Here is a 13,125-nt window from a genome sequence, read left to right on the forward strand (position 1 = left end):
AGATCCTGCAGCGGGGGATGCCACACCACCACTGCCACATCCCAGTGATTTTCTGGGAATGAGCCAGCCCAGGGCAAGACTTTGCCCCTCCTGAGCCCTGAGCCCCAGCAGCCCCCATTACCCACCCTTTTGGGCTCTGTGGGGATGGGATGTGCATGGGCACTCATGGATCAAAGCCTTTTTTTTCCCTTGCTAGCAGCCTGGCAGTGCTTCCTGTTGGATTTGCTGGAGGACAGGAGCTGCGGTGGCAGCCTCTGGCCCTCCAGGTCTGGGAATGGCTGGCTGGGGCAAGAAAAGCAGAAAAAGGCATTGTCAAAGCTACTTTGCATCCATGGCCATGGGAAAATGACCTTCCCTTGGTGACTGGAGCATGGAGACGCAGTGAGCAGCAGAGATGGGGTTTGGCAGCCCTTGACTCTCCCCAGGGTGGTGGGGAAGGAGACCACGCCGGCTGGTGCAGCAAAAGTGCCCACAGACATCCCAGCTTGCTGGAGCAGAGCTGGAAGTGACGTGCACAAAACTACTCACCCCAAAGTTTCCAGGGCTCAGCATCCCTGCAGCTGAGCTTCCCCCAAGTGTGGGAAAGAGCCTTGGATGCTCCTTCGGGGGTAACCCATCCATCTGGTCTGCTCCCCCTGAAGTGCCGGGGTGCTCGGGGTAACCTCTGGGGCTGCCCCGTGCACGACCCCACTCTGCCTTTGGCTGTGAGGGCCGTAGGGGAACCAGTGCCACTTGACGTCATGAACCCGGGTCTCCTGGGACACCTGGGATCTCTGCCAGCATGGAGAGGTGGAGAGGTTGGCCCCGGGGAGCAAGAACGAGTTCCTGGCTCCGGCACCTGCTGCCCTGCCCTCTTAATGAGGGATAATGAGGTGCATCTCATCAGCGCTGCAGACTTGCCCCCTGGCCACTCCGGCTGCAGGTGATGCCCCCAGCAGGGACAGGGATGATGGAGGGGATGGGGCAAGGGGGGGCTGAGCAGGGGGGCACTGGGGTTGGGGTCAGTGGGGGGTATAAGCAGGGTGATCCAGGAGGTGGACACCGGGATGGCAGCTGCTCTGCGTGCTGCCAGCCCTGGACAGTGATCCCCGCGTGTCCCCAGGGGGGATTTTCTCCCCCTCAGACCTCGCTTGGGTAAAAGGTTCTTCAGCTTCTCTGGGGGCGCATCCATCCAGCAGGCTGTGACCATCACGAACCCACGGCAAGCAGGAGCCCCCGATGTCCTTGCTGGCAGCCTGGCACGGCACCGTGAACCTCCTGGTGCCAGGCACTGGCACAGGAACAGACACGGCTGTGGTGGCGGGGAACGAGAACGGCTGGAAAGGAGACCTGGAAAGGTGTTTTGCTGCAGGGGAGGGAGGACTCAGACAGGACCGGGCTGCGCCACGCACAGGTCACACACAGAGCTGGGGATGCTGGTTCTCGCTGTGGGACAGGGGCTTCAAATCCCTCTTGTCGGGGGCTTGAGGGACAGGAGCTCTGTGTGCCGAGAGCTGGGTCAGGAGCCTTGGGGGCAGGGCAGGTGGGTGGGAGGTGTCAAGGGTTGACCCCCTTGCAGGGCAGCCCTGCACAGCCGTCTGGGTGTGCTGATCCCAGAAAGCTCCTCTATCCACGTGTCCCCCTTCCTGGGCCTCCTCCCAGGGGTCCCCACAGCCCCTGCCTGGTTGGCGCTGCACCCAGGCCACCTGGCCTGGTGCTGGAACCCCATCTCCCCCTGCCCTGGGTGGCACTGAATCCCCTTATGCCTTCCTGGCTGGCACTGCTCCCCTCGGCACCCTGCCCCGGCTGGCATTGCGCCCAGAGCTCCGTGCTGGCTGGCATTGCCCCCCAGGTCCCCTGGCCCAGCTGGCACTGCACCCCAACATCTGGCACTACACCCCTAACATCTGGCACTGCACCCTCCAAGAGCTTGCACTGGCCCAGTGCTCCCCAACATTGCATGCTGCACCCGCAACATCTGGCCCAGTGCCTCCAACAGCAGACACTAGACCCCCCTACAGCTGGCCCTGCACCCCACAACCTCTGGCACTGCATCCCTGTCACCTGACCCTGCCCCCCAGCCTCTGACCCTGCACCCTGTGCGGTGCCGAGGTCCCCAGCCCCTGCTGTGCCTTCCTTGCCTGTGGACCCCTGCCCACCCCCTGCTGCTGCCGGGGCCCTGCGGGCACCCCGCAAGCGCCTCCTGGGGAGCAGGGCTCGGCCGGGCTTCGCCTGGGCGTGCAGGGTGCCTGCCCGGCAGGAGGGGCCAGGCGAGGCGCAGGAATGCGAGTGGGAGAGCGGCTGGGCATGTAGCGACAGCTCCTGAGGCACGAGGCGCTGGGGATCCCACACGCTGCACCGAGCGCAGCTGGGACGCGGCCGGCATGGGGCACCCCAAAGCTCACCCCCTCTGAGAGCCCCGAGCGGAGGGCGGCGAGCACACCGGGGCGGGGGTCCCAGGGCTCGGCTCCGGCGTGGAGGGGCTGGAAGTCCCTTGGCGGGCGATGCGCGGCTGCACCGGCTCAAGGTGCTGAGGATCTGGGGGCCGAGGAGCCGCTATGACCCCCGAGAAGGTGCTGAGGGAGGGGGTGCTGGAGAAGCGCAGCGGGGGGCTCCTGCAGCTCTGGAAGAAGAAGCGGTGCCTGCTGACGGAGAAGGGGCTGCAGCTCTTCGAGCCCAAGGGCTCGCGGCGCAAGGAGCTGAACTTTGCCCGCATGAAGGCCGTGGAGTGCGTGGAGTGGAAGGAGCGGCACATCTACTTCACGGTGGTGATGGACGACAGCCACGAGATCGACTTCCGCTGTGCTCAGGAGGACCCGGGCTGGAATGCCGAGATCACCATGGGCCTCGTCCGCTTCAAGAACCAGCAGGCGATCCAGATCGTCCGCGCCCGGCACAGCTGCCGAGCAGGTATCGGGCCCCCAGCCCCCCATATCAGGGTGCACAACCCTCTGAGGATGAGGTCCCAACCACTGGGTCCCATCTCCAAGAGGTTTGGTTTAGAATCATAGAATCACAGAATGGTTTGGGTTGGAAGGAAACCCAAAGATCATCTGTTTTCAATCCCTGCCATGGACAGGGACACCTCCTACATGCTGAGGGTGATCGAAGCCCTATCCAACCTGGCTTCTCCTGGGACAGAAGGGGTCCCATGGGTGGGGATGGATCTGTAGGATGATGGTCCCCCATCCCCCGCCACTGGCTGGGCTCTACCCTTCACATTTCCCACTGGGTTTCACCTCCCTGCATCCCTGGAGAGGGACTTTTATCACCCTGCCTCTCTCTTGGTGATCTGGAGGGTGATGTGGCTCTTTCTTTGCCATCTTCTGCCTGGAGTGGCGGTGAGGACCATGGCTGGATCCTGCCCCACGTCTCGGTGCTGCCTGGGTAGGTAACAAGCGCCTTGTCTCCACAGCGGTGCAGTTGGACGCAGCCCCAGTGAGGCAGCCTGTGGATGCGCAGCACCCCAGGAGCAGGATGGGGATGGCCCTCAGCTCAGCTGTCGGTGGGGAGAACGGGATCCCAGCAGGAAAATGAGGCCCCTGCCATCTGCAGCGTGGGGACAGGGACAGTGACCCTGAGGAAGCTGGTGCAGGCGCTGGCTCCCCCCATCCTGAGGCAGGACAGCAGCACCGCAGGAGCCAGACTGGCAGAGCTGCAGGGGTCCAGCCAAGTCCCCGGCACGATGGGGCAAAGGACACAGTCAGGACCAACACCTGGAGCTCTGAACATCACAGGAGGTCACATCCCTGCCTGGGGGCCCACCACGCTTCAGCTGACATGGCCAGGACCTTGGTGGACTGGTGGAAACCCCTGGGCCTCTCCTGTGGGGCAAGATGAGATGGATGAGGTTGAGTCCGAAGGAAGCGATTTGGCTGTGAGCTCTGCCTGGATGCCAGTGACACTGGGACGCACGGATATGGCTGGGGACATGTCTCTGCCCGAGCCTCCACATTGAGAAGGGGCTGGGGAGCTGCTGCAGCTGGGGCTTCTCCAGGCACCGTACCCGGCTGTGCTGCTAGACACTGTCCTGCCCTGCGCTCTCCTCGGGCTGAGGGGGGATGCTGGGGACAGCAATGGGGACCCCAACTACCGTTATCAAGTGTCCCCAAACAGGACTTTCTGCTGCTTTACTCTGGTGCTTCTTTGATTTGTGGGACCCTGCAGGGTATGGGAGAGCACAAGTCCTGCACCGAGCTTCACCGGTAGCTGACGTCCCCCCAGACCTGCCAGCATCCCACATCCCCGCTCCAAAGGCCCCTGCTGCCACCCCGAGCTGCTCCGGTCACTCGTTCTGCTGCACCCGTGTCCCTCAGGATTCCCACGGTGGTTTGTGGGCAGGCGACCCGGGAGCAGCGCTGCCTGGCTCTGCAGGATGGAGCAGGGGAAGGGATGGCTCTGCCTCGACAGGCAGCACAGACACCAGCGCCTCGAGCCACCAGGCTCTGCAAGCCAGAGCCTGAGCCTCAGCCCTGCGGCTGGAGGCTGCAGATCCTTCCAGAGATTGCCCGGCTGTGTGGGAATCGGGGAGCGCGGTGCCCTGTCCCTGCCGGCTGCGGCAGCCTGTGCGCCAGCTGTCTCTGCCAGACCCCACGGGGCCCTGTCCCAGTGCCAAGGCAGCTCCGAGGTGGCTTTGGGATGGTGGCGTGGCTGGAACCTGCTCACCGTGCAGGGCCAAGCTCTTTCCAAGCAGCCTGGGAATAAGCATTTTGGAGTTTTTCCACCCAAGGAATCCTGCGTGGCTATTCCTGGTCCTCAGAGCTTTGTTCATGGAGAACCGCCCCTGCTTGTGAGTGGAGACAGGTTAGGGGGTTCGAGATAGGGCAGTGGCCAAACCCTGCTCGGATCTGCACCACCCCTGTGACCTGGCACAAGGTGGGATCCAGGGACAGAATCATAGAATCATAGAATAACCAGGTTGGAAGAGACCCACTGGATCATCGAGTCCAACCATTCCTATAAAATGGATGGTGGGACCTGCCCACAGGCACAGAGCCCCGTGGGGGCCAGCCCCCCAGACCATGTCCCCACAAACATTTCATGAGGGAACCGGGTTATGGGTGTTTGTAGGAAGGTGCTGGTGCTCATACAGCATTCCCACAGCAAGGATCTCCGTCCTGGGGATGCTTGTAAATCCCACCCAGCTCCCGGAGTCAAGGGATTCTGTGAGCCTCATTCCAAATCCTGCAAGCGTCCCCAAGCCCATGCAGTGGCAGGGCAGCACCTAGTGGTGGGGAGCACCCAGGGTGAGGGGTTCTCCAAAGTCTTCCGAATTTTCATAGAATCACCAGGTTGGAAGAGACCCACCGGGTCATTGGGTCCCACCATTCCTGTCAAACACTAAACCATGTCCCTCAGCACCTCATCCACCCGTGCCTTAAACACCTCCAGGGCCAGTTTTGCGTGATTTTTAGCCAGTTTTGGGTAATTTGACCCCTTGTTTTCTGCTGTCTCACTCACTGTAAATAGATGTTTTCTGTTTTCCAAATGCCAGCAAGGAACTGGGGAGGAAAATTGTCGATGAGCACATGTAAGTGCCAGCCCTGACCATGGACACATCCACTGTCACCAACAGCAGAGAGGTTGTGGTACCATGAGCTGGGGAGGAATTCAGGTGATCTGTAGAGGGAGAGGAGCCAAAAGAGCAAAGCAAATCACTGCAGTGGCCTTTGAGGACTGAGCATGAGGGAAGCCAAGGTTTTCCAGCCCCATCCTGAGCCCTTCATAACTTTGCAGACCAAAACACAGCTGGAGCCCCTGGAAACCCCAGGTCTGGGAGTTTCTCCTGTGCAGACCCCCAAACCTGCCAGACCCACACTCGGTGGGGGATTCTGAACCTGACCCGGGCGTAGGGGGTAAGAGCTGAGCCTGGCGTGTGGGTGGGAGGCAGGACGGCTTCACCCAGTGCCTGGGAGGGCTGAATGTTTCACGCAGAGGAAAAGGTCACCCCAAGACTGAAAAGCAAACAAACGGCCAAAAGACTTGGCCAGCGGCAGAGCAGGATGGGGCTGGTGGCTGGTGCTTTCCCCATCGCCGTGGACGTGGTGCCGCGATGCTGCTGGGAGGGGCTCAGCGCTGATGGGTGAAGTTGGGTAAAATGGGGTAATTTTGCCCAGGAGAAAATCTCCTGCAGGCAGGGGCCTCGAGAGCAGCCAGGTTTGCTGGGCAAAGGAAGCGTGTGGGGAGAAGGGCCCTGGGAGCATTACAGGAGGCCAGGCACTGTGGAAGGATTTCTAGTTGACAATTTGCACAGTTAGGGATGCAAGGAGCTTGCAGGACACTTCCAGCCATCCCAAAAGGCAGGGAGGGGACACATCGGCAGCATTTCTAATGCTCCTGGATGTGGGGAAACTGAGGCACAGCTGGGGGATAGTAGGTATGTGGCCTCACAGCCGCCCTCCAGCCCTCCGGCTCCCCCTGCGAGGAGGGTCTGGCTCGTCGGGACTCTCGTGCTGGGGTCACCAAGCAGACCTGGTGCTGAGCGTGAGCCCCAGAACAGAGTGAGGCACCCCAGAGCTGCCTCAGTTCAAAGGCAGGAGCCTGAAAACCCAGCTCTGCTGCTCCCAGTCCCATGGTGCCCCCGCTCCGCTGACCCTCCCCGCACCGCTCGAGGACTCCTCGGTCCCTTTGAGGCTGGGGGCTGCCCCGGGGCTCAGCCAGCACCCATGGGTGCTTGGGCTGGTACACTTTGAGCAGCACTGTGAGGAGGAGGCTGGGGGCAAGGGAGGTGGCACAGGGAGCTTCAGGACCTGATGAAATCCCAGCCCTGGCTTTGAGGTCAGTTTGGGACTGTCAGGACCTCCCTGGCAGCTGGCAAAGGCAGCGGTGGTCACGGTGCTGAGACAGGAGTTTGCAGCATGATGGAGTCAGCAATCTTTGGCAGGTGAGACCATGTGTACCTTCTCCATCATCAAATGCCTTCCAGAGGTGCCGGCAGTGCCCCACTTCTGTGAATAACTGTAGTTTGTGGGTGGTTTCTTGTCAGATAAATATGAAAATGAAAAAAAAATCATGTTTGCAGCCAGTAGCGTTTATTTTCTAGCACTGGGACAAGTGTCCAGCTTCCCTCAGATGAACCATAGATTGTTGCATTGTTGACCATCCTGAATTATAATTCCTAAATCGCGGGATTTCTTCTAAGAATCCAAAACCTGCCCCAGGCAGTGCCAGGCTGGAGGGCTGCTTGTGCCCTGCTGCATCTCCATGCCCACATCTACAACACCGCTGTGGTGGGCTTGGCCCCCTTCAATGAAGTCCTCTTGTGTTTGAGGGCAGGAAGAAATGCTGTGACCTGTAATGTAGAGCTTCGGATGCTTGGAGGGGGAGTCATAGAATCATGGAATGGTTTGAGTCACAAGGGACCTCAAAGGCCATCCATTCCACCCCTGCCATGGGCAGGGACACCTCCCACTGGATCAGGGGCTCCAAGCCCCATCCAACCTGGCCTTGAACCCCTCCAGGGATGGGGCAGCCAGCACTGCTCTGGGCAACCTGGGCCAGGGCCTCCCCACTCTCACAGCAAAACATTTGTCCCTAAGATCTCACCCCAGTCTCCCCTCCTTCAGCTGAAAACCATTCCCTCTCATCCCATCCCTGCCCTCCCTGATCAAGAGCCCCTCCCCAGCTTTCCTGGAGCTCATTTCAGCACTGGAAGCTGCTCTAAGATCTCTGCAGAGCCTTCCCTTCTCCAGGCTGGGCAACCCCAACTCTCCTAGCCTGTCCTCGATACAGGAGGTGCTCCAGCCCCCACATCATCTTTGCCAAGGTGTGGATTGCAGGGACCGCACGTGTTCATTCCCTACTCCCAACATCCTCATGTTGTGTCTTGGAGAGGATGTCCCAGGGATGTGGAGTAGGTGGTGGATGATGAACGTGGTTATGACCATCACCCACCAGTGGAGCTGGGGCTGATGGGGGGGTCTCACCAACCCATCAGGTGCTGCATGGAGAAACAAAAATAGCAGCCAGGCATTGCTGGAGCTGCAGAGGGCAGCAACGGAGCTGAATACACACCGGTGCCTGTCACCCACTGCCCCTGAGCAGGAGTCACCCAGCTGCCCTGGTGGTGGCAGGGGCTCAGCCCAGCCTGGCTGCAAAAGGGGATGCTGAGACACAATGGGAGGGCCTGGAAACACCCTGAAAATGTCCAAAACATGTGTCAGGGTCCCTGCCTGGGCCTGAAATTTTGGATTATTTGTAATAGTCCTTTTTTTTTTTTTTTTTTCTGTGAAATATTGTGCCTCAGGCTGAAAAGCAGGCTGTTTTTTAGGAGATTTAAAACTGACATGGCTGTTGAACCATGTCAGCCCATTAAAGAAGAACAGAACAGTTCACGTCCTTCTCTTGTTTATAAGAATCAACAAGATCAACACTGGGAAGGTTTCCTGTGTCACTTGGCAAAACCATGGGAAGCTTAAAGTCTTCAGTGGGTGGCTCAGCTCCATTTTAATAATGACTTTACACTCTTCCAAAGGAGATAAATCCTCCTATTTAATGAAGTGTGTGCTGATCCTAGAGAACCCAATAGCTTTGAGAGGCCCCTCCTCCGTCTGGGCTCCTTCTGCAAACATTTCAAGTTCCTCCAAAATATTCGAGTTGAGGAAAATAACTCATCTCAGACTATTTCTAGAGGCGGGAGGTGTTTCTCCCGTTTTGTGAAGATTGTCCTGATTTTGGATCCAGCTTCACAGCTGCATCCCCACACATTTACTGCCTGCAGCCACCCAAAGTCAGAAGAGTGAGCCTTGTGCTCATGGATGGAGAGGATGAACATGGGCAGCTCGTGTGAGATGGTGTCCAGCCAGGCAGGGGTTCCCAGAGCAGGAGGCCATGGCTGGACAAGACGGGGCTCTTTGGCTACAGGAGAAGCTGTGCTCACCCTGGGAGCCCAGCACATGCAGTAGCAGATCCGAAATGGATGAGGAGCCTCTGCCTCACCACGGGGTGGGAGATGTTGGTGTCCTGGTGGGGTTGATGAAATGGGGTGAAGATTGGCATAGCAGAGACCTGAGCTGGGAGAAGCCTTTCAGCTCTGTAGGGCAAGTTTGGAGTCTAACCCAGGGCCCTGGTGGTTCTCAGCTCAGGTTGTGGTGAACCACCATGGGTCTGGTCCACTTCCCACCTCCACAGCTGTCCCAGCGACCGGCTCCACTTCAGTGCCTTAGGGCAACGCTTAGGCTTAGAATCATAGAATCACCAGGTTGGAAGAGACCCACCGGATCATTGAGTCCAACCATTCCCATCAGTCACTAAACCATGTCCCTCAGCCCCTCATCCACCCGTCCCTTAAACACCTCCAGGGAAGATGACTCAACCCCCTCCCTGGGCAGCCTCTGCCAGGGACCAATGACCCTTTCTGTGAAAAATTTTTTCCTAATGTCCAGCCTGAACCTCCCTTGGTGGAGCTTGAGGCCATTCCCTCTCGTTCTGTCCCCTGTCCCTTGGGAGAAGAGCCCAGCTCCCTCCTCTCCACAACCACCTTTCAGGTAGTTGGAGAGAGCAATGAGGTCTCCCCTCAGCCTCCTCTTCTCCAGGCTAAACACCCCCAGCTCTCTCAGCCGCTCCTCATAAGGCCTGTTCTCCAGCCCCCTCACCAGCTTCGTTGCTCTTCTCTGGACTCGCTCCAGAACCTCAACATCCTTCTTGTGGTGAGGGGCCCAGAACTGAACACAGGATTCGAGGTGCAGTCTCACCAGTGGCGAGTCCAGAGGGAGAAGAACCTCCCTGGACCTGCTGGCCACGCTGTTTCTGATCCAAGCCAAGATGCCATTGGCCTTCTTGGCCACCTGGGCCACTGCTTTCCAGCCAGACTTCTAGTCTGTAGCACTGCATAGGGTTGTTGTGCCCCAAGTGCAGAACCCAGCACCTGGCCTTGTTAGACCTCATCCCGTTGGTCTCAGCCCATGGATCCAGCCTGTTCAGATCCCTTTGGAGCCTCCCGACCCTCCAGCAGATCCAGCTTCCACCCAGCTTAGTGTCGTCTGCAAACTTGCTAAGGGTGCACTCGATGCCTTCCTCCAGGTCATTGATAAAGACATTGAACAGGGCTGGACCCAGCACTGAGCCCTAAGAGGGCCCTAAGCTTGGTAAGAGTCAGAGATGCTGCAGGCTGAGGAAGTTCTTTTCTGGGCTACAAAGGCCTTGATCGTTGGAGCGCTTCCCCAGGAGGCTGTCACACTGCTGTCACAAACTGATGGAGCATTTGAGACCAGCTGGGACCCTTCTGGTACCTCATGAGGGGTGAGAGCTGCTGGATGATCTGCAGGAGAAACACTCAGACAGGGACCATTTCATCAGGATGAGCCACATGGACCTTCGCAACTTCATTGCAACGTGACACTGCAGTCCTGCAACGCTGCGATCACCTTGCTTGTAGGAGGTGACCTCGATGACCCTGTTTCTCTGACCTGTTCCACAGAGGAAAAACTTTCTGCCATCCTGCAGTGAGTCTGCGGAGTATCCTCTGTCCCAGCCTGGTGAGAAACCTGAGGCAGCTGATGGGCTCCTGCCATCCACCCTGGCATTTGGGGCTGGCTCTGAGCATGGAAGCTAAGGGATGGGACGGACACATTTGGAGGGTGAAGTCCCAAAGGACAGCAGAGTCTCAGCTGTCGTTTCTAACTCTGTCCTGGATGCCCTGGGAAGACTGTTGTCTTTGTGAATGCTATCAGGTTGATGAAACAAGGACAATGCTTGGAAGAGGGCAAGGACAGGATGGGTGGGATGGCTCCAGGGCTTTTAGGAGGCAGAGGAAACCCTCCAGGACCACTACAAGTCTGCTTCCTCAGGGAAATAGGCTTCACATGGTGCAACCAAACTACTACAGCAGTCAGACACCTTTGAATTTGGACGTTTATCATCTTAAGGAACCAGGGACCATTGTGACCCCTGGGCAGCTCACCTGAAGCCAGAGGGCAGCTGTGGTAGCCACTGCTATGCTTGTGGGGCCAATACCCAATGATGAGGAACCATCAACATCCTCAAGGGACTCTCCAGAGAGAGAGAGAAACCACTCACGTCCATCTAAATAAATGCAAGTTTGCCTGATCATAAGCGACCAAACACAGGTGATCTGAAGGGCCACTGGGATGTGAGGGACGAGTGGGCTGTCCCTGGTGACTTGGTCCTGGGTGGGTCTGGCTTCCCCATACAGCTCCCTGTGAACTTTCTGTTACCATCCATCCCCTCCAGTGCAGCTCATGGGGAAGCCTCCATTTGAATCCATGGCTCCTAGGAATCGGGGGACATGATTTTGCTTTGAATTTAGCCTCAACACTGCTCTTCCCCATAGATCTCCAACCTGTCCCCTGCCAGCAGCTCAGAGGGGTGCCCACAGCCTCGGGTGGTACCTAGTGAAACCCCTCACCTTGAGGCAGCTCATTGTGGTTTGCGAGACAGGGATGGAAACCCTTTAATTGTCCTCACCATGTCTGGAGAGGAGGGAAGGTGAGAACCTGGGCTCCTGCCAGTCCCTCTGCTGGATCCCCAGAGCAGCAGCACCAGGGCTTGGAAATGATGCAGAAACCACAACTTGAGGGGTCCCATAATCCTATCCCTCACCAAGCCCTTCCTCCTCCTCACTCCAGGTCCCAGCAGAGGATGAAACCTGAGACCAGAGCAAACAGCATCTGAGGCAGCCCTGTGCTCCCTGGGCAGCGGGAGCTGCTGGGGTCCCTGGGGCATGGCTGTGGGGAATGCAGCGCCTTTGTCACCGGCTAATTTTGGCTCCTCTGTGCTCTGAAAACAATCCCAAGGCAGCTGGGAGGAAAGATGCTGGAGGCACGGCCCCACGGGGGCTTTTGCCTTATAAAGGTCTAAAGGGATGGTATAAAACCTCCTCCTTGGTGGCTGGGAGGTGATACACTGGCGCTTGGAGCAGGGAAGGGCAGACGTCCTTGCAGGGGCCCCTGAGGAGGGTGGGTGCAGGGGGAGCTTCTCCTGTGCTTGCTGGTGGAGGTCAAACAAGGATGGGGCTGCCACTGCCATTGCCACCATCACCGACCTCGTGCTGGACTGGGGGCTGCTGCATCGCCCCCCACCAGGGCACAGCTCCCTGTTGGTGTCCAGGCAGGGCAGAAGGAGCTGGGGAAGGTGCCCGTGCATCACCTGCTTTTCAGGACGGAGAGGGTCTCTTTGCTCCCTACCATGGAGCTACCCCGTGGATGCAGCTGCATGTCCCTCCACCACCATAATAGCCTCAGGATTAAAATACCGGGCATTATCCCTGCTGGACTGCACGCTGGGAATTGTTTGCTCCTAAACTTGCCCCTAAAAATATCCCAGGGAACAGGTGCTGCCTGCCTCTGGGGTCCTCTGCTACGTGAAGCCTCCCTCCAAAGGGTTGCTGGGCAAGGGGCTTTGCGGGGCGCAAAGGGCAGAAACAGCAGCTCTTTTGCTGCTTTTCAGTGATTTCATGGGGAAAACATCAGGGCTTGTGAGGGGCTGAAAGTTCATAGAATTGTAGAATGGGTTGGTTTGGAATGGACCTCAAAGCCAATCCAGTTCCAAGCCCCATCCAACCTGGCCTTGACCACATCCAGGGATGGGGCAGCCACCACTGCTCTGGGCAACCTGGGCCAGTGTCTCACCACCCAAGTTGCTCGAGCATCCCAACCTGTTCTACTTTACTGGGTGAGTCTGGAGAGCCCTGCTCCCCAGAGAAGGAACTGCCCCATTCTTGGTCCCAAATGATCACCCAGCCTGGTGCTGTAACCCCACCTTTGCTGATTTACCCCATCATCTCTTGACAATGTGCCCTGTCCTGGCCCAGATGGCTTTGCTCTCCTACTCTGGCAGCTCTGGTAGGTCCAGGGAGGCCCGTGCTCCATAGGGACATCATCTATGCTTGGAGCATTGCAGAGCACGTGTGCATTGTTGTGCATGGGGATCAGCACTTCATCAGCTCTCCACACTGCTTACAGCCCCCACCTACCCTTCAAACACTTTCTGAAAGAAAAAAGAAAAGAAATAAAAACAAAAAAACAAAAGAAAAAAAAATCAATCACCAAATCATGTCCCTCAGCGCCTTGTCCACCCGTCCCTTAAACCCCTCCGGGGAAGGTGACTCAACTCCCTCCCCGGGCAGCCTCCTCCAGTGTCCAATGACCCTTTCTGTGAATTTTTTTTTTCCTAATGTCCAGCCTAAAC

At 58.0% G+C, this 13,125-nt stretch overlaps 1 protein-coding gene across 1 annotated transcript; it reads left to right on the forward strand.

Moving 5' to 3' along the window:
• The first annotated feature begins 2,281 nt into the window (after nucleotides 1-2,281).
• On the forward strand, nucleotides 2,282-4,520 carry PHLDA3 (pleckstrin homology like domain family A member 3). The gene is made up of 2 exons (XM_069875860.1): nucleotides 2,282-2,889; nucleotides 3,395-4,520. The coding sequence occupies exons 1-2, from the start codon at nucleotides 2,538-2,540 to the stop codon at nucleotides 3,514-3,516; spliced, it is 474 nt and encodes a 157-aa protein (XP_069731961.1). The 5' UTR covers nucleotides 2,282-2,537; the 3' UTR covers nucleotides 3,517-4,520.
• Nucleotides 4,521-13,125: the final 8,605 nt, after the last annotated feature.

Source organism: Phaenicophaeus curvirostris, chromosome 24 (genome assembly GCF_032191515.1).
Source record: "Phaenicophaeus curvirostris isolate KB17595 chromosome 24, BPBGC_Pcur_1.0, whole genome shotgun sequence".
Lineage (NCBI taxonomy): Eukaryota > Metazoa > Chordata > Aves > Cuculiformes > Cuculidae > Phaenicophaeus > Phaenicophaeus curvirostris.